Source organism: Maylandia zebra, linkage group LG3 (assembly GCF_041146795.1).
Source record: "Maylandia zebra isolate NMK-2024a linkage group LG3, Mzebra_GT3a, whole genome shotgun sequence".
Taxonomy (NCBI): domain Eukaryota; kingdom Metazoa; phylum Chordata; class Actinopteri; order Cichliformes; family Cichlidae; genus Maylandia; species Maylandia zebra.
Genome location: NC_135169.1, coordinates 3,596,029 through 3,617,045, shown reverse-complemented (window position 1 = coordinate 3,617,045; position 21,017 = coordinate 3,596,029). Strand labels below are relative to the sequence as shown.

Genomic DNA, 21,017 nt, shown 5'->3' with positions numbered 1-21,017 from the left:
ACACCATCCCCACTGTCAGATATGGTGGTGGCAGCATCATGCTCTGGGGGTGCTTCTCTTCAGCAGGGACAGGAAGCTGGTCAGAGTTGATAGGAAGATGGATGGAGCCAAATACAGGGCAATCTTGGAAGAAAACCTCTTGGAGTCTGCAAAAGACTTGAGGCTGGGGCGGAGGTTCACCTTCCAGCAGGACAACGACCCTAAACATAAAGCCAGGGCAACAATGGAAGGGTTTAAAACAAAACATATCCATGTGTTAGAATGGCCCAGTCAAAGTCCAGATCTAAATCCAATCGAGAATCTGTGGCAAGATCTGAAAACTGCTGATCACAAACGCTGTCCATCTAATCTGACTGAGCTGGAGCTGTTTTGCAAAGAAGAATGGGCAAGGATCTCAGTCTCTAGATGTGCAAAGCTGGTAGAGACAGACCCTAAAAGACTGGCAGCGGTAATTGCAGCAAAAGGTGGTTCTACAAAGTATTGACTCAGGGGGCTGAATAATTATGCACACCCCACTTTGCAGTTATTTATTTGTAAAAAATGTTTGGAATCATGTATGATTTTCGTTCCACTTCTCACGTGTGCACCACTTTGTGTTGGTCTTTCACGTGGAATTCCAATAAAATTCTGTCTGGACAATGTCATATCATGAGTAATAATTAAAAATAATCCATATACATAAAACAAACACATGCACACACACACAGTGACATTTTAGACCTTCAGAATACTGTATATACTTTGGGCATCTCGGTGCTGATCCAGAATCCTTACATTATTATTTATTACTAGAGCTACAATAATAAAGCAAAGAGGAGGGGGAAGTAATAAATATGAAATAATGTATTTATGATGATTCCATTTGTTTCACTATCCACTCTGTGCAGGGCAAAGCTTATTACATGTTTAAACTGTAGAGATACAATAATTTTACTGCTGTAAAATCCAAATTTTGTCTTATTTAAAATATAAATCTAATATAATCTGCTTCTTAATGTATGTTCTTTAAAATACAGTGTGGCGTGGGTGTGGTCTCTGGCCAGCTGCAGAGGAGGGGTGACGCAGTGAGCTCCCGGGGCGGTGCAGGGGCGGGGTGAACAGGTGTGCTGGGATCTGACAGTGATTGTGTCTCTTTATATGTTGGCAGTGACAGTCGGAGGAGGAGGGCGGACATGACAGCAGAGAGAGAGCGGGAGTGTCTGTGTCCCTGTACAAACGCACAGTATTAAATAAAAGTTCGGCTGTCGTCAAATTCGCTCCAGCTTATATTTCTTGGGTCCAACGTTACATACAGCTTGTGTTTTTTAATATATCATAATTATAATAATGCATAATTATGTGGACATGCATATTAGATCGTTTTTTAGTGGAATATAATCCCTCCAGAAAGGGTAGCCAACACTTTTTCCATGTTTGAACTTAATGTGACCACTAGAGGGAGGTATGTGCCTCTTAGTGCCATAAGCCAGCTGTGCAGCAGGCAGGTTGTTTGGCTTCATTTTTGCACAATGGGAGGAGGCGCTGTCGCGTCGTCCATGTTTTCTACAGTCATTGATTTGGACACAGCCAATGTGTTTAGTTTTACTCTTCCCCATGTGATGTCATTATGTCCATTTGTGTCAGCTTTTTTCCCAGGTGCCTCCACTTCCCCATCACCTCATATGTGTATGTAAGTCTTCTGTCTCCCTTTGTTCATTGTTGCTTCGTCTGTGTTCCCACCCCCATGTCCTCATAGTCACAGAGTCATAGTGTGTGTCATAGTGCCCTCATATTATCACAGTATGTCATAGTTGTTCATAGGTTTCTTAGTTCTCCTGTCACCAGCCAAATAAAGGCTCGCTTTTGGTTTCAAGTTCCATCTCTCTGCCTATGTCTGTTCGTGGGTCGTCTACATACACTCCACAACCGAGACAGGAGAGGAACCTGATAACAGCTGAACGTTCTTTTGTTCACACGGAAAATAGGTGTGAAAGGCAAAATTATAAATTGTTTCTAAAAAAAATTAAATAAAGCTGTTTTATTAAATGAATATATACATAATGCAAATGTGCTCATAAATGAGTTGACTCTGTGTTTTCAGAGTTAACAGATTCATTCAGCGATATTGTCTGGATCTGAAATATTGCAGGTACACGCAGAGTGCAGAGGATTTTTACACATACACTGATAATTGTTTTCTATAAGTCTCTGGGTCAGGAAGTCCAAACATGACGTCCTGAACTGGGCCTTAGAATAAGCTGAAGGATAACATTAGATAATCAAGGCAGGATGTGTTTTTGTGTCCATGTGTTTCTGATTCCAGGAGGAGCAGATACCAGGGGAGGTCGGATGTGGACGGGGAGGATTCGCAGCAGACTGCCACGTTGGATTTGGGAGAAGATAATAATATTTTGTCATTGTCAAAGTATAAAAGCTGTACAGCCCATTTCAGGGTTAGGGTTGGGGTCAAAGTGAAACTAGAAATATTTAGAATCACAATGAGTTCAAAGCGTGAGGAGGTCTGATGTTCCAACAGTGTTCAGGATGAGAATTATTACCTGCAATGCTCCAGTTTGACCTCATGGTGGCAGTGCCGTCTCACTGTTATAATGGCTACACTCAGACTACAGGAGAGAACAAGAGGCTGTACTAAAACTCTGATGTTTTATCGTGTGTTTATGACATCATGCTGACGTCAGCCTGATAATACCTGTTGATTCAACTAAACAGCCAAGGATTCCAAGGTTCTTAAATGAACCACAAACTACAGGGTAAGAGTGAGCTGCTGAAAGTCAGATCTGTTCTTCAAAGCAGACTTTCAGCTTTATTACAAACTAAGAGTCGGATCAGCACAAATACTGACACAGAGATGGCTGCTGGCACTGCGCTGCTCTGCTGCACTTTGCTGTTTGTCCTTGTCTTCGTCTCTGCAGGTGAGATTGAACTAAACTGAGGTTCTCTCTGAGATAACAAGAAGTACAGGAGGATTATTTTCATCTGGATTCAGTTTGTCTGTGTGTGAAGGAGACACCAGGCTGGGTGGACACTTAACATCAGTAATCCAGCTGTGACAGAGACAAAGAAGTGTAATGTGTGTGTCAGTGTGATGTGTTGTAGTGTCAGGAGTCAGTATGCAGCTACAAAGCTTCTTGTTCAGTGTATACAAACAGCTGTAGCTCCATAAAGGCAGCATGCAGAGACTCGCAGTGTCTTATAATGAGAGGCTGCTTTCTCTCACACATTATGTTCACTTATTATCAGCACATGTTGTTGTTCTGTGGAAGCTAACATCTTGTAGTTTCTGACACTTTGCATGTTTAGCATGAGGCTAAAATTCCCCCTCAGTGGGTCACTGGTGACCTGCTGGATGTTCAGAGGTTCATTAAATCCAACATGACTAAAAACTCAAATGTCAAAGTGTTGTTTCCTCTTTCAGAGCAGAAAACCATCACAGCTGAGTCTGGACAGGACGTCACTCTGACATGTCGAGCTCCAAACAACAACATTAGAGTAATAAAGTGGGAGAGATTTGACCTGGGAGATGATTATGTGCTTTTGTACCAGGATGGTCTCCCTGATTCAACACACCAGCATCCATCTTTTAAGAACCGGGTGGATCTGCAGGACAGACAGATGAAGGATGGAGACGTGTCTTTGATTCTGAAGGATGTGACAGTTCATGACGCTGGAGCATACGAGTGTCGTTTCTTCATGGAAGAAACTCGCTCATGGAAGTCCATCAGCAGCCTCAACCTGATTGTTACAGGTGAGTGAGTAGAGTTGAGTGTGTGTGTGATCAGAGGTGAAGCTGCTTCCTGGTTGTTGATGTGTGTTTGTTGTATGGATGAGCTGGTGGATGTCAGAGGTAGACAGATGTTTCTCCAGCTGTTGTCTTTGTGGCTGGTAGTCTAGAGTTGTAGAGCAGCATTGTTTGGTTAGAGCAGAAACAAAGACATTTATGAATCCGTCTCTTCTTCTCTTGCTCTCTAACTCGTCTGTAAACATGTGTGGGGAAGCTCAATGTTAAAGCCTACAGCTGGAGGGGGAGGGGAGGGGTGAAGCTGGTGGTGAGTCTGTGAAAGTGAATCACAGTCAACTACAGCCCCTTAAATTGCCTTATTACACAATGCTGAGAAAGCATTCGAACGGGTGGAGTGGGATTATCTGTTTTATACTCTAAATAAATTTGGATTTGGCCCTAATTTCATTTCATGGATTCAGTTACTTGACTCCTCACCTATGGCACGTGTTAGAACAAATTTGTTATTCTCTTCTTATTTCCCACTTCTCCGTGGTACGAGACAAGGATGTCCCTTATCCCCTCTCCTTTTGCGTTATCAATTGAACCATTGGCGATTAAAGCCAAGCTGACAGCTGACAGTTGCATTAAGGGCATCTTCAGAGCTGACCAGGAGCACAAAATATCCGTATATGCTGACGATCTCCTGCTGTATATGTCAGAGCCTTTATAACACTGAATAAGCATATCCCTGCATTTATTTGGAACGGCAAAAGTCCATGAATTCGTAAAGATTTCATGCAGAGGACTAGGCCAATGGGTGGATTAGCCTTGCCAATTTTTCAGTCTTATTATTGGGCAGCAAATATTCGAAATATGCTGGATCAGTAATTTTACCACAGAGACTCCAGCTTGGCTCCAAATTGACTCATCCAATTGTGGCAAAATGTGCCTATCAGCTTTGTTGAGTTCAGCTCTCCCATTAGAACTGTACACCTATAAATGTAACCCTTTGTTGTATGACTCGCTCAGAATCTGGGTGCAATGTAAGGTTTGGGTTACACTATCAGCTCAAATCATATGTTCCCACCCTCAATGATGGATTCTGCCTTTAAAATATGGGAAAGTAATGGACTTAGAAATATCAAAGACCTTTTTGCAGATGGAATTTTTCTCATTCACGCAGCTCCTGAAGCAGTTTAATGTTCCTCGCAAACATTTTTTCCGCTATTTACAAGTTCACCACTTTGTAAAGAGTCGATTTCCTTCATTTCCAGAAGTACCTGAGGAAACTTCTTTGGATAAAATTATTAATATAAACACTCATAAGAGAGGGGCGATTAAAGAAATGTATGCTATATTATTAGATCTTCAATCTCCTTCTCTCTCCATCCTTAAAGCTCAGTGGGAGAAAGACCTTGGGATGACTTTAACAGATGAGCTCTATGTTTTCTCCATAGGGTACACTCTTCTTCTATATGTGCCAGACATGGGCTGACCCCCTGTGTAACAGATGTAAAGCAGAAACAGGTTCACTCCTTCATAGTTTTTGGACATGCCCCAATCTTCATAACTATTGGGTGTCTACCCATATGGAAAAGATGCATATAAATCTTATAAAGTTTGTATCGGTCTTGTGTGAAGCTTTTATGAAAAGCATACAAGAGTGAAAACAGATTAAGATCCCTTGAAAATCATATAAATGAAACTTGTATGTTTTGGATATTTACTAAAACAATATAAGAAAGTAATGAGAAAGTGGCCACTTTCATGAGTAAATCATATAAGCCTTATATGATTGACTGTATGAAGTAGGCCACATCTTATGCAAGTCTTATAAGTTTTTTCTATTTCTTTTCCATATGGGTATATTTAACACCTTTTCAGAGATATATAACGTTAATTATGATCCCTCTGCTCTAATCTTTGGGGTGATACCTCAAAACATCACTTTGCCAAAATACTATTCAAATTCTTTGCTTCACTCATTGCAAGGCGCCTTATACTTTTAAGATGGAAGCAGGAAGCTCCTCCCACACATGAACAGAGGCTTGCAGAGCTCATGAAGTTTTTGCATTTAGAAAAGATGAGATATACACTGGTAGGTTCAACCACCAAATTTCTTGAGGCATGGCAGCCTTTTCTAATGTACATGGAAACATTTAAAATGACCACATTGTCATGACCAGATACCATCCATCCATTTTATTTTTGTTGTTGTTGTTTGTTTGTTTTTTGTTTTGTAGGGGTTTCTTTAGTTTGTTTGTTTGTTTTCTTTCTGTTATCTTTTGGGGTATTGTAAAAACTGAACAGCAAACTACTGTATGTTCAAAGTTTTGCTATTAACATGCTGTTGTAACTGAAAATAAAATGAAAAAATAAATAAAACTCAAATGTCAAAGGAAATAAACAAAATATTTAAAGTCAACCATTCTGATCATAATTGCACTTTGACCTTTAACCTCTCTGCTCTGTGTTGTTTCATCTTTCAGATCAGAAAACCATCACAGCTGAGTCTGGACAGGACGTCACTCTGACATGTCGAGCTCCAAACAACAACATCTTCGCTCTAGAGTGGGAGAGAGCTGACCTGAAGTCAGGAAATGTTCTTTTCCGAGTTGGTTGTGATATTATTCTAGATGACCAGCATCCATCTTTTAAGAACCGGGTGGATCTGCAGGACAAAGAGATGAAGGATGGAGACGTGTCTTTGATTCTGAAGGATGTGACGATTAATGACGCTGGAACATACGAGTGTCGTTTCCTCATGGTAGAAGCACGCTCATTCAAACACAGCTTCATCAAACTGGTTGTTGATCCTCCAGGTGAGTGAGTAGAGTTGAGTGTGTGTGTGATCAGAGGTGAAGCTGCTTCCTGGTTGTTGATGTGTGTTTGTTGTATGGATGAGCGGGATGTCAGAGGTAGACAGATGTTTCTCCAGCTGTTGTCTTTGTGGCTGGTAGTCTAGAGTTGTAGAGCAGCATTGTTTGGTTAGAGCAGAAACAAAGACATTTATGTCTCTTCTTCTCTTGCTCTCTAACTCGTCTGTAAACATGTGTGGGGAAACTCAATGTTAAAGCCTACAGCTGGAGGGGAGGGGTGGAGCTGGTGGTTGTGAGTCTGTGAAAGTGAATCCTGCCGGTGCCATAGCTGGTGAAAACGTACTTAGTGCAGACACAAAACGTCCATCAGCTTCAAAGTGTGTCAGAAAAATGTCCACATGGTGACTGATGGATGAGAGAGGTCCCATTGTTGTTGTTGTGCACAAATCATTGAACAACACAAACACTTAGAGCTGCTTTCAGTGCTGCCTGTTTTGTTACTGCACACATTTCTGATGGTCCTACAGTCCAACGTAGCAAACGTCTCCCTGAAGCCTCTTCTTAGAGACCAAAGGTTGGATCAGAGCGAGCAGCTGAAAGGACACATCTATGAATGCAGTCAGAGACTTTCTCACAACCTCACACTTCATCTGGTCACATTTACACTCAGGTTCTCTGTTAGTCACTGAGATTACAGACTCGCACATTTAAAATAATCTGAATGTTGGATCAGATGAAGTTAATATTTTTTATTTCTTGAACATATGTTTAATTAGCATGTTGCTAAAGCTTTAAGTAATGCACTGGTGACCTGGTGTATGTTAACAGGTCAATTAATCAAATCCAGAATAACTCAAATGTAAGCTAAACAGCATAAATATTAAACATAAACAACATCATATTTCCCCCATGGCACAGTCCACTCAGCACTTCCTGGAGTTTCTCATTTGATCGTTCATTGACACTCATGACTTACAGAGACTCTGATCATCAAACACAGGAATAAAACAAGCAGTGAGCACAACAAAGGATTATTAAAGAAGGAATATTAACTCTATTCTAACTCTAGTAACTCTACACCAGGAAACCACCAAATCTTCTGCAAACGTGATTTTAACCAGTCAAAATGTTTTTGGATATTTATTTAGTGTAGAAACCTAAAAAGTCAGGTTTTTTTTAGATGTTTGGTTGTTTTGAACAATTATATCAAACTGTAAGTATGATGTTTGGTATATAGTATTATATATTGCATGGTATTGATATATTGCACTGTTTGAAGTGCTTCGTATATAAAAGTAGTAAACTGTGTACACAGTGTTTGGTGTGACAGAGCTGTTGTCACTGAATCACAGGTTCAGATGTTTCAGCCTCATAATAAACAAACACGTTTTCAGAGACTCGAGGATTTGACCTTCCAAAAGTCTCAGACATGTTTTAATGAGCTCTCACAGTCTGCAGCCAAACAGGTCAAATTATAAAGAACAGCTGGATCAACCCAACATGACCTCTGACCCCGAAGCAGCTGTTAGACCTGTGTATTTGAAAAAAAATATGATTTTTTTATGGTGAAAGCAAGATTCCAGACTGCAGTTTTGGTCAGATCATGTTTTTAAATAAAAAGCAGAAAAATCAACATTAACATTTTCTCACTTTATAAATGTTATGAATGTTTTTTTCATCTAATCTCCTGAACTAGAAGAGGACACCTCACAGCTGTTTCTCACCTGCAGGTCAGCCAGGAGGAGACAGAGATGAACTGTGAGTCGGACGATCTGAGGACAGACAGAAACTCTCCTGAACATCCAGCAGTCGACTCTGATGATCATCATGTTCAGACTCGGACCAACAGTGTGTGTCTGTGCTGTCAGTGACTCTGAACTACAGTTTATTCATCTTGTTCATGAGATTTACTGACACAAAGTCAAACTGTGTTACAAACACACATGAATTTCTGATCTCAGAGTCAGTGAGTGTTGGAGCTTCAGGTTAGACAAATTAACTATTTTATGTTGGTGTGATTGTTTATTAGCTTCATGTGACTTTTTCTTCTTTAAGTACAGTCCACTGGAAAACACTTTGTATAAAAATCATCTCTTTGGCTGACATTGTTTTTAGTTTGTAAACCAATCTTACCCAGTTTAACAGATTGTACAAACTGTTAACGTCTCTCTCTGATCCTGCACTGAGAAGTTTGACAACCTCTTCAACTTTTCTTTAACATGACACACTGTTCAGGTCAGATTTAAACTGCTTTGACCTTTGACACCAGCAAAACATCCTGAACAACTTTGCTGGGTTGAGACCTGATTACTTTTCATAAACAGACCCATAAGACTCAAAAATATGAAACATATTTTCACATTTATACTGTTGTATAGATGATGCAAACTTTTGTACACTGATGCTCTTTTGGGTGAAGTTTGACTCATTTGTTTAGATGGATTTTCAGATCCACCAGTTTGGCTCAAGTTAGAAACATTGTGATTTTAGGGAAAATTGCCACTCATAATTTATAAATATACACATCATGTTTGTGTGGATTTGTAATGAGACAGCAGTGAAGCAGTGAAGTCATCCTGTTGCCCACAGAAACAGACTGTGAATTAGTAAAGTAACACATGGAGCGCATGAGGAACAAAGGTCATACATGTATCTCCTGAAGTGGATTCTGGGTCTCTGACTTCCTCCCACAGTCCAAAGACATCAACGGGTGTTTTTTATTTATCCGTGTATGCTGTGTGTGAATGTGTGGTTCCTACAGAACTTAATGGTCAGTAACACTAACATGTAAACATGAGTACATCACATCAGCACATGAAAGAACAACAGTGTGGCATTAATATTACAGCAGTGAGGACAGTGTGATGAACTGATGCTCTGATCTCTGGTCTGACCAAAGCTTTAACTCCAAACATCTCTCCACTGTTAGAGCTTCTGCACTGTTTCAGGCTCAAATCATGGTTCATATTTTCATGGCCTGATGGTGTGACGCCTCCACCTACATCACTGAACTGCTCCACTTCTGTACACTTCTCTCTGTGGCCTTCTTGAAACGTCCACTTGGTGTTTGTGGGGTTTTTCTCAGTTCATGTGTGCCTTATAAGAGTTTGTTTTTTAAAGACAATGACAATCAGTGAATTGTGCCGCACTTGGTGGTGTTTGTAATTCAACTTGACTGAGGTTAAATTTCTTTTTTATAATGGATTTAATTTGTTGATATTCTAAAAATTTTTTCTTGTTGATCCCATATTGTGCAACTAGTCTGTCAAATGGGATCAATTCTGTTCCCTCTAATATATGTTCTAAGTATTTAATTCCTTTACAACTCCATTCTGGGAAGTTAATCATATTATTGTTTTGTAATATGTCAGGGTTATTCCAGATAGGAGTACGTTTGCATGGGATTAGTGAAGACTCCGTTATTTTTAGAAACTCCCACCATGCTGTCAGAGAGGAGCTGATGTTGATACTTTTAAAACATTCATGTCTTTTGATGTTTGAGCTAATAAATGGTAGGTCTGAAATCTCTAGATCCTTGCATAGTGCCTGTTCAACATCTAGCCAGGGCTCATCTAGGAAGGTATGTTTTGACCATTCTGAGATGAACTGAAGCCTGTTGGCTAAGAAGTATTGGTGAAAATTAGGCAGATCTAATCCTCCTCTATCCTTGGTTCTTTGTAGCGTTTTTAAGCTGATACGCGGGGGTTTATCTTTCCAAAGGAATTTGGAAATATATGAATCTAGAGATCTGAACCAATCTTGTGATGGTTTGTTAGGGATCATCAAAAATAAGTAATTTATTTTTGGCAAGATCATCATTTTTATAGTGGCGACCCTTCCCATGAGTGATATGGGTAAAGATTTCCATCTAGTCAGATCGCCTTCTACTTTCTTTAGAAGTGGGATGTGATTTAATTTAGTTAAGTCTGAAAGCTTAGGAGAAACATTAATACCTAAATATTTAATATTTCCTGATTGCTGTGGGGCAGAGGAAGAATTATGGAAGAAGCAGTTAATGGGGAGAACTGTAGATTTTGGCCAGTTAATTGAATAATCTGAAACTCTTGAAAACCAGTTTATTAGAGTAATTACCTCAGAGAGGTTGGTTTGTGTGTTTTGCAGAAAAAGCAACACATCATCCGCATAGAGACTGATTTTATGTTCTATGTTCTTACATTTTATGCCCTTAATTGTTGTAGCCTGTCTAAATGCTGCTGCTAGAGGTTCGATAAAAATTGCAAAAAGTGAAGGGGAGAGTGGGCATCCCTGCCTGGTGCCAACTCTATCTATCAGAGTCTATCAGATTGTCAATTGTGGCCTGTGGAATGTTGGTCCACTCCACTTCAATAGCTGTGCGAGGTTGTTGGATATTCGTGGGAACTGGTACACGCTGTCGTATACGCCGGTCAAGCACATCCCGAACATGCTCAATGGGTGACATGTCCGGTGAGTATGCTGGCCATGCAAGAACTGGGACATTCTCGGCTGCCATCTGCCCTGAACAATGTGAACCATGATTCATCCGTGAAGCGCACACCTCTCCAACGTGCCAGACGCCATCGAATGTGAGCATTTGCCCACACAAGTCTGTTACGGCGACGAGCTGGAGTCAGGTCAAGACCCCGATGAGGACGACGGGCATGCAGTTGAGCGTCCCTGAGACGGTTTCTGACAGTTTGTGCAGAAATTGTTTGGTTGTGTAAACCAATTGTTCCAGCAGCTGTCTGGGTGGCTGGTCTCAGACGATCTTGGAGGTGAACCTGCTGGATGTGGAGGTCCTGGGCTGGTGTGGTTACACGAGGTCTGCGGTTGTGAGGCCGGTTGGATGTGCTGCCATATTCTCTGAAACGCCTGTGGAGACGGCTTATGGTTGAGAAATGAACATTCAATGCACGGGCGACAGATCTGGTTGACATTCCTGCTGTCAGCATGCCAATTGCACGCTCCCTCATTGCTTGTGGCATCTGTGGCATTTTGCTGTGAGACAAAACTGCACATTCCAGGGTGGCCTTTTGTTGTGGGCAGTCTGAGGTACACCTGTGCACTACTCATGATGTCAGATCAGTATCCTGATGTGGCACACCTGTGAGGTGGGATGGATTATCTCAATATGGCAGATGTGCCCACTACCACACATTTGGACTGATTTGTGACCACTGTTTGGGAGGGATGGTTATATTGTGTATCTGGGATGAATTTTAGGTCTCTACGTCCATCCCATGGGGAATGGGAGCAAAAACAAAAGTGTTGCGTTTATATTTTTGTTGAGTGTATTAGGCAAATGAGTATTTTGTCCACATCATCCTCTTCATGCATGTTGTCTTACTCCAAGCTGTATAGGCTCCAAAGCCTACTACCAATTAAGCATATTAGGTGATGTGCATCTCTGTAATGAGAAGGGGTGTGGTCTAATGACATCAACACCCTATATCAGGTGTGCATAATTATTAGGCAACGTCCTTTCCTTTGGCAAAATGGGTCAAAAGAAGGACTTGACAGGCTCAGAAAAGTCAAAAATAGTGAGATATCTTGCAGAGGGATGCAGCAGTCTCAAAATTGCAAAGCTTCTGAAGCGTGATCATCGAACAATCAAGCGTTTCATTCAAAATAGTCAACAGGGTCGCAAGAAGCGACCACTTCCTGCCCTAGTAGATACAAGCACCGCAGCAGGTAATGCTGTTAGGGCTGCTGTGATGAAAGACGCTGTATGAATACAGAGGAGTTCTGGGTGGCAGCAGATGTTTGGCTTTTTTTAAAGCTTTTTACTGGTTTTTGTTATTCTGACTGCCCACTTTTACAATTATATGCTGATCTAAAGTGTACATTTGAGCCCTGAAATTGATGGGGGGTTATGGTCCAAGAGCACCCGTGAATTTTGAAAAACCTTGAATTTTGGATGTGGTAAAACAAAATGATTTTATAGTTTAAACCCTGAATATATAAATCTGGGGATGCAGGACTTTAAGAACAAAATGAAAAACACTCGAGATAGCTACATGTATGATGTGGGAACGCTGGACTGCATCTGCTGGAGATGCAATTAAGAGAGATGAACAACGCTCTCGGATTGGCTACTTTCAAAACCCCGCCTCTGAGTACACTGGCATTTCAACACTCAAAGGTGCGTTTTCCTTTAAAACAACTGCGGAGTCCTTCAGTAACTTAGGTCTTGATGCCCAAACAAATAACGATTTAGTAGAACTGTTGATCACCAGACTACATGTTTGCTGTAAGTGACATGATGATCTAAGAACCACGTGTTTTAGCACAAAAAGTTATAAAAAGAAGAAAAAAAAATCCACAACACTTTTTCCAGTTTAAAAAAATGAAATATAAAGTTCACAGATTAAAAAACAAAAAAACAAACTGTATCTGTAAGTATATTATGATAAAAAAAAAAAAGTTGTTGTTTTCAGTGTCGTTTAGGTTGTGGATGGACTGGGGACAGAGTTTTCCTCCACCTGGTGGCTCTTCATGTGCGTTTTCAGACAGTGGCTCTGGGTGAAGGCTTTTTCGCAGATGGTGCACTGGTACGGTCTCTCTCCGTTGTGGGTCCTCATGTGGACCCTCAGGTGTTCCTGGCGAGAGCACGCCTTCCCACAGATCGCGCACACAAACCGTTTGATGCCCAAGTGGCTCCTGATGTGGTTGGTCAGGTAAGTCTTGCGTTTGAAGAAACGGCCGCACTCAGAACAGCCGTACGGTGCCTCACCAGTGTGCACTCGCATGTGACCCTTGAGTTCGCCGTTGGACACGAAGCCTTTGCTGCACACGCCGCAGACGTGCGGCCTCTCGCTGCTGTGCGTCTTCATGTGAGTCATCAGGCTGCAGTTTGACAGGAAGGATTTGCAGCAGACATGGCAGAGAAAAGGTCGCTCCCTGGCCATGTGGATCTTCTCGTGGGACTTCAGGATGCTGGAAAGTTTGAAACGCTTCCCGCAGATTTGGCAGCCATACGGCCGCTCTCCAGAGTGAGTGAACTTGTGGCGGGTCAAAGATCGAAGGTCACAGACAGACTTTCCACAGATATTGCAGACGTATCTGTCTTTGCTGGTGTGTGTCTTGCTGTGAGCTTGGAGCTGTGCCTTCAAACCAAAGGATTTTGGGCAAATGTCACATTTGTGTGGTTTCTCTTCCACATGGACCCAATGGTGAACATTCAGACCAGACATGTAAGCAAAGGTTTTGCTGCAAATCTTACATTTGAATGGCCTGTCTCCTGTGTGCAGAGAAATGTGGCTGTTAAGACCAACGATGGAGAAGAAAGATTTCCCACAATATGAGCAGTCGTGAGTTTTCTGGTGAATTCTGATATGTCTCTTTAACTCATCCACAGATTCAAACTGCTCTCCACAAACTCCACAACCACCCTGTGGCTCCTCCAGGTGACTCCAGGTGTGTTTGATCAAGCTGCCCAGGTTCAAGTACCACACTCCACACACTTTACAGGCTATTTTACTCTTCTCTATCTCCTTCATGTCACTTTTGCGCACTTGTTTCTTCATCTTTTTTGTCACCTGGAGCTCAGAAACAGGTTTAAAGCATTTGTCTACAGCCAAGGCTTTGTGTTCATCTTTGCTGTCCACTTCCCTCTCACAGGCCTCTTCATCTGTTGGCAGGTCTTGCTTTTGTGATGTTGTGCTGCTGGCCAGCATGTCCACACTGGGACTGTCTGTATGCTGATCAGAGCTGCTGTGGAACAAAACGGTTAAAGTTAAGTTTTTAAGTACTGAGCGTCTGTAAATAAAAGCCATAGGTTTCGTCTACTTGCAATAACTAAAAACAACAAACTTATCCATTAGAGAACTTGAACCACAGAATTTTGGGTTTGGTATTCGTTAGATCAGAATTTGTTCCCTCAGTAATTTTTTAAATTTCATGTTTTTCATTGAATTATCACAATCCAGCGTCTAGATTTACATCAACATTCTAGAGTCTTGTTTTTGACATCGTTGGTCAATCAAGAGCACACAAATCCTTATACCCGTTTTTATTTTTACCTTGACTGGAGTTCAGCTTCATTGTTTTTTGTTATGTCAGCATCGCTGGATGGACAGTCATCGTTTGTTGGTGAAGCGGGAAACTCTTTCTCCCCCTCCTCACTAGTCTGTAAGAGTTCATTTCCAAATTATTATCAGCACTTATGTTAACTGAGAGTAAAATAGCTAAAATTTCTTTAACATTTTTGTAAAATCTTAAAGTGTACATTTAAATCACATCATGATTGTTACATTTTAAATCTGTTATTGTGGTATAAAGAAGCAAAATTATCAAAATCCTACCAATGTCAGAGGCAAAAGCAGCACAAACAGGTACAGCGTCTACCTTCAGGCGGATGTAGAGGGCAGAGTTTCCAGTAAACATGTGGATCTCCTCTGGAGTCACAATCTTCACTTTCAGGGGCTGGAGCCTCCGGCTTCTGTCAGTTGTGAACAAGTCAAAAGGTTCATCATCTGCCAGCTGAGGAAAGGTGGACTTCAACAGGTCCAGGAAGTCAGCTTCCTGTAGACCAAGAGGGCACTTCAGGTCGTGTGCTGGGAACTTCTTGAATACTGGAACAGAAGAAATTCATCTTAAGATCAATAGTCCTTAGGCAGTCAGTAAAACCAAACCTTGCCCTAGTATTCATTAGTTCAAGTGATTAGTTGGCCAGTCTTTGACTATTTCTGATGATAAATAATGTAATTAAATATTTTTGTAAGCACTGGAAAATGCTTTGAATTAGGAACAAAGAAAAAATGGTATTAATAGCACGGCTAACACTGTACCACATAACAGACAAATACAAAACCTTAATGACTAACATTTCATTTCATACCCGTCTTAGAGAGCACATTGGTGTGAGAGTCCTCCAGGATGCGGACTCTGAGATCTATATGGTTCTTTATGTCACTGATGCGAGGTCTGCCGGGCTTCTTCCTGATAGTCGGAACTCTGGCGAAAATGCAGGAACTAAGTCAGTGTCATAAAAGACTATAAAGCAAATGCAAATAAACTTGGGGACCATCCACATATTGTTGGCCATATCACAAACCTCTACAGTTTGCTGTTCCTTAAAGTGGTGTTTTTTCTAACCTTGACGGCATTTTATAATCTGGGTCCTTTAGATCTTCTCGTTTTTGTCGGGAACTTGTTGGTTGCACCAACTCCTGCTCCTCTTCATCGTCATCAATGTCGTCGTACCAAAGCAGGGCCAGGCTCTCAGTGTCCTTCACACCTGGATACATCAGAATTCACTTTTTGTTATGGTTTTTAATTTGAATCATATGAACGACAAAGACACAATACATGTGGTTTAGTCAGTTTGCTTTAGTAATAATTTGATTAATTGAACTCGCCTGGCGCACAGTATATAAGCACTGCACTCACTTTCATGCCCTCTTTTCACTCCCACACAAGCGGCAGCTTAGGTGAGTTTGATTTGTAGTTCTCAGTTTAAATCTTTATTTAAGTTAATGACTTAAAGTCATTAACTTAAATGACTTGTTTTTTCTTTCAGAGTTTAGCAGTCCATGCGTGTCTTCCTTTAAGTTACTACTGATTACACTAAAGTAAACCGACATATACGGCAACTAATTGATAGCAGTTTTCTTTGCATTCTGACCAGATGAGGCCATGGTGATAAAAAATAAAAACTTTGAACCTCCTTATTAACACACAGTAGGAGGCAAATTGTTTCTAAACAGTCAGGCTGACTTTTGACCGACTGCTGGTGACAAATTGGTGATGTTTGCAAATAACTCGAGGCCAATTTACAAACATGGACAGACTGCCAACATGTTGCAATTAATCTTAATCAGTCTGTGCCAATAAGCGGAACTCATCTGGTTGCCAACTGGTTGTATTCTGGATATATACCTATATATGGGGTTACCCATGTTATGGGGTGCCTGTGTCATTTTGCAATATTCTTTATAAAAGCCTTGAACTAATTAATGGTAAGACTGTTCAGACGTACCTGTCTGTTGCTTGGGCTGTTGCTCCTCTCTGTCCTCAGGCACGACTTCCACCTCATGCCTCTCCACATCAGGCTGTAGGACTTTGTGTTTTTTGGTCAAAAAGAACATTTGATCAATATATCAGCTTTGTGTGACTGTGGTGTTTGACTGCAGCTCCGAAGACCCTCCTTCCTGTTGATCATTGTTTTTATTATGTAAACCAATAAGAAAACATTAACTCTAGATTCCAAAAAGACAAAACAAAACAAAGAATGACAATCTGGGATAAGAATTAGACCAGATTCTTATGCTCTCAAGGATAACTACATTACGCCCAGTGGCATATCTTGTGAGAAGAAGGGCGTGGTTACGGGTTATATGGCCTGTTGCTACATGCTTTTAAGAGTCTGTACAACAGCCATGAGAGCGTGGATAATAAAAAGCAGTAAATCAGATTGCACGCTCAAGAAGAGTTTAGTTGGGTGGTCTCAGATGTTTTCTGTTGGCGACCTCCATCTCACTGGAACAGCCTGAAGCAGCAGAAATTCTAATTAGTCCCTCAAAGTCTGAGGTCATGGCACTAAAAAATGTATGGAATAACCACTCCAGGCTGAAGGTTCTACCTCAAGTAGAGGCTTCATACACCTCAAGGTCTAGTTCAGGGAAAAAAAACAAAAAAAAATGAATCATCAGCTCTTCTCTACATTTAAACTGAGAGAGATTTATGCCGAATTGCAAATAACGCTAATATTATTTTCCCTGCATTCACATTTTATTGTAATTACACATCTGTATGTTTAACAGCTTGTAAACGTAAAATCAGCGATTTTTAAACGAAGTTCGGCAAATTCTAAATTTACAAATCAGCTTTTTGTGGCTGCGAGCAGCTTTATTTGTCCACTCACCTCTTTTCTCCAGAGAGACGTTAGGCTGCAGAAGCTCCAGCAGTCTCCTCTGACGGCCGATCTCTCGCCTGAAGCCCGCAGCCTCCTCCTCGTAGTCGGCTACAGTCCTCTCCACCACCGCTAAGATCTCGCGGGCGGCTGTGCTCATTTTCTCGGTGACGATTCCTCTCAGTATGTCGCTCTTAGACATGTTACCGACGCTGTCGACCGGCTCGGGGCCGCCGCTGCTGCCGCTCTTCATCCAGTAAAACATGTTTGTTTGTTTTCTCAGCTGTGTTTTGATGAAGACACACTACAGCGCAGGGTGCGTTTCCGGCGGATTCTGGTGCAGCTACAAATTGTGTCCGGAAAAGAAAATCAGGCGTTATTTAGTTCCCCTGCTGGTCTGACTTTTATCAGTAAGACTGATGTCTGCTGTACATTTAAGATGCTGGTGAAAATCATGGCATTATAGTAAAGTAAGTAAAAAGCATTTTTAATGTAGCACCTTTGAGGACAAACATCATAACAAAAATGGTTAAATGTTAGAACAAAAAGTTACCCAAAAGCAAGCTTAAAAAGATTATATTTTTAGCTGCTTTTAAAACAAATCACCAAATTCATAGATCTCAAGCTTCAAAAGCTCTGTCTCCTCTTTTAGCCCTCAGCATTGGATGATGCACAGTCTGCAGTGACCTCGGAGACCTTTACATTAGGGACTTCTGTCCAATAGCACAGCACCGACAGAAGCACAGCATGTTATACAGTGGGGCAAAAAAGTATTTAGTCAGCCACCGATTGTGCAAGTTCCCCCACTTAAAATGATGACAGAGGTCAGTAATTTGCACCAGAGGTACACTTCAACTGTGAGAGACAGAATGTGAAAAAAAAAATCCATGAATCCACATGGTAGGATTTGTAAAGAATTTATTCGTAAATCAGGGTGGAAAATAAGTATTTGGTCACCTCAAACAAGGAAAATCTCTGGCTCTCACAGACCTGTAACGTCTTCTGTAAGAAGCTTTTCTGTCCCCCACTCGTTACCTGTATGAATGGCACCTGTTTGAACTCATCATCTGTATAAAAGACACCTGTCCACAGCCTCAAACAGTCAGACTCCAAACTCTGCCATGGCCAAGACCAAAGAGCTTTCGAAGGACACCAGGAAAAGTATTGTAGACCTGCACCAGACTGGGAAGAGTGAATCTACAATAGGCAAGCAGCTTGGTGTGAAAAAATCAACTGTGGGAGCAATCATCAGAAAATGGAAGACATACAAGACCACTGATAATCTCCCTCGATCTGGGGCTCCACGCAAGATCTCATCCCGTGGGGTCAAAATGATCATGAGAACGGTGAGCAAAGATCCCAGAACCACACGGGGGGACCTGGTGAATGACCTGCAGAGAGCTGGGACCAAAGTAACAAAGGTCACCATCAGTAACACACTACAACGGCAGGGAATCAAATCCCGCAGTGCCAGACGTGTTCCGCTGCTGAAGCCAGTGCATGTCTGAAGTTTGCCAGAGAGCACATGGATGATACAGCAGAGGATTGGGAGAATGTCATGTGGTCAGATGAAACCAAAGTAGAACTTTTTGGTATAAACTCAACTCGTCGTGTTTGGAGGAAGAAGAATACTGAGTTGCATCCCAAGAACACCATACCTACTGTGAAGCATGGGGGTGGAAACATCATGCTATGGGGCTGTTTTTCTGCCAAGGGGACAGGACGACTGATCCGTGTTAAGGACAGAATGAATGGGGCCATGTATCGTGAGATTTTGAGCCAAAACCTCCTTCCATCAGTGAGAACTTTGAAGATGAAACGAGGCTGGGTCTTCTAACATGACAATGATCCAAAACACACCGCCCGGGCAACAAAGGAGTGGCTCCGTAAGAAGCATTTGAAAGTCCTGGAGTGGCCTAGCCAGTCTCCAGACCTCAACCCCATAGAAAATCTGTGGCGGGAGTTGAAAGTCCGTGTTGCTCGGCGACAGCCCCAAAACATCACTGCTCTCGAGAAGATCTGCATGGAGGAATGGGCCAAAATACCAGCTACTGTGTGTGCAAACCTGGTAAAGACCTATAGTAAACGTTTGACCTCTGTTATTGCCAACAAAGGTTATGTTACAAAGTATTGAGTTGTATTTTTGTTATTGACCAAATACTTATTTTCCACCCTGATTTACGAATAAATTCTTTACAAATCCTACCATGTGGATTCATGGATTTTTTTTTTCACATTCTGTCTCTCACAGTTGAAGTGTACCTCTGGTGCAAATTACTGACCTCTGTCATCATTTTAGGTGGGGGAACTTGCACAATCAGTGGCTGACTAAATACTTTTTTGCCCCACTGTACATACATTGTAACCACAGCGGCCCTGGGGCGCACTGACAGAGGCGGGGCAAAATGAAAACAAACTACAAACTGCTGAGCTGTTGAACAGGCTGATCCAGCCTTTAGTCTGAGCTGCAGTCAGTCACACAAACGGGTTGAACAGGGTGTGTTCTGTGCAGCACCTGCATGTAAAACAGAAGCAAAGCTGTTCCTGTGAAATGAAAGTGAAAGCCTCTCTGAGCGTCTCCCTGTAGAAAATGGAGGCTGAGCTCAGTCAGATCACTCAGCCTGCAGAGAAATGGAGGCGTGTTTGAGACGTGCAGATAAACAGTCACAGCTTTGTGTCGTCCTCTAAGGGCTCAGGGCCGTCCTGTTGTCATATTATCAAGTGCATGACGGCTCTCTGCAGACACTTTGAGTCCTTATGCACATTTTCACGAGTCCTCATCTCTGTGGACCTGAAGGGATTACCCACAGTTCATAGTGCTGTGATGGTGAAAGCATTAAGAACAAGGATGGAAAATAAATAAATAACCAAACTGAAGGTTCAGAGGAATGTAGCTCATCACAAATGCTTCATGATGAAGTTTTCACAATGATGAATAATTTGATTATTTTACAGTTTCTTCCTGTAAAGTTAGAGCCTGAAAACAGACAAAATCAAACACTAAAGTCAGATCACACGACGAGGTCTGAGGCACCACGACAGTTAGCATCACAGCAGAGGTGACAAAGTGCTTTCTGTGGCCTGTTTATCTTCAGTTCTTTGAATTTAATTAGACATTAATTTCATTAATTAGAATTAATTTCAGTACATTAAACATTAGCAGAAGGATGGAGAGCGTGCTATATGTATTTCTTGCACTTGCACAAACACAAACAGCAGCTCTTCTTGTTTTTGCCACTCAATCTAGAAGAGAATTTAGATCAAGAAATTTCCACGATCATTATGATTTGATTTGATTTTATAGGAAATGCAGTTTGACGTGTTTCCAATACTGAGGATGAGGATACACTATAAAAAATTTAAAGCTACTGTTAGTTTTCCTGTCTTGTAAAAAGTAAAGTTTTTGTTCATGCACAGAAAATGAATATTTTTCAGATTTCAATGGACTTTCTGTCATTTTTGTTTTGTTTTGTTGGGGTTAAAACGATGCCACCTTAAAATGAAACTGAAAAATAAATATTGACATTAAGACAAGAAAAAAGTTTTCACACTTACATCTTTTTTTTTTCTTTTTTGCTTACAGTTTTTTTTTCAGTTTCAGTTTGCTGGCACTGTTTTGGCGTCTGGGGGCACGATTGTTAATAAC

At 41.3% G+C, this 21,017-nt stretch overlaps 2 protein-coding genes across 4 annotated transcripts; one reads left to right on the top strand and one right to left on the bottom strand.

Annotated features, from left to right (window-relative positions):
* Positions 1-2,640: 2,640 nt before the first annotated feature.
* Positions 2,641-9,592, top strand: LOC112431578 (CD226 antigen-like). Its single transcript, XM_076878676.1, has 4 exons — positions 2,641-2,912; positions 3,416-3,745; positions 6,211-6,543; positions 8,271-9,592. Exons 1-4 carry the CDS (start codon positions 2,732-2,734, stop codon positions 8,300-8,302), a joined length of 876 nt encoding a protein of 291 aa, XP_076734791.1. The 5' UTR covers positions 2,641-2,731; the 3' UTR covers positions 8,303-9,592.
* A 1,010-nt stretch (positions 9,593-10,602) lies between these two features.
* Positions 10,603-17,723, bottom strand: LOC101473815 (uncharacterized). 3 transcript variants are annotated; one of them, XM_076878650.1, is made up of 7 exons: positions 17,384-17,723; positions 16,499-16,670; positions 15,616-15,757; positions 15,359-15,474; positions 14,866-15,092; positions 14,541-14,647; positions 10,603-14,232 (listed from the first exon to the last, which is right to left on the bottom strand). In XM_076878650.1, the coding sequence occupies exons 2-7, from the start codon at positions 16,605-16,607 to the stop codon at positions 12,963-12,965; spliced, it is 1,971 nt and encodes a 656-aa protein (XP_076734765.1). In that variant the 5' UTR covers positions 16,608-16,670; positions 17,384-17,723; the 3' UTR covers positions 10,603-12,962. The 3 variants fall into 3 exon arrangements, with proteins under 3 accessions (XP_076734765.1, XP_024656708.2, XP_024656713.2); XM_024800940.2 differs by having other exon boundaries at positions 16,499-16,579; XM_024800945.2 differs by having other exon boundaries at positions 10,603-14,229; positions 16,499-16,579.
* Between the last annotated feature and the right edge of the window lie 3,294 nt (positions 17,724-21,017).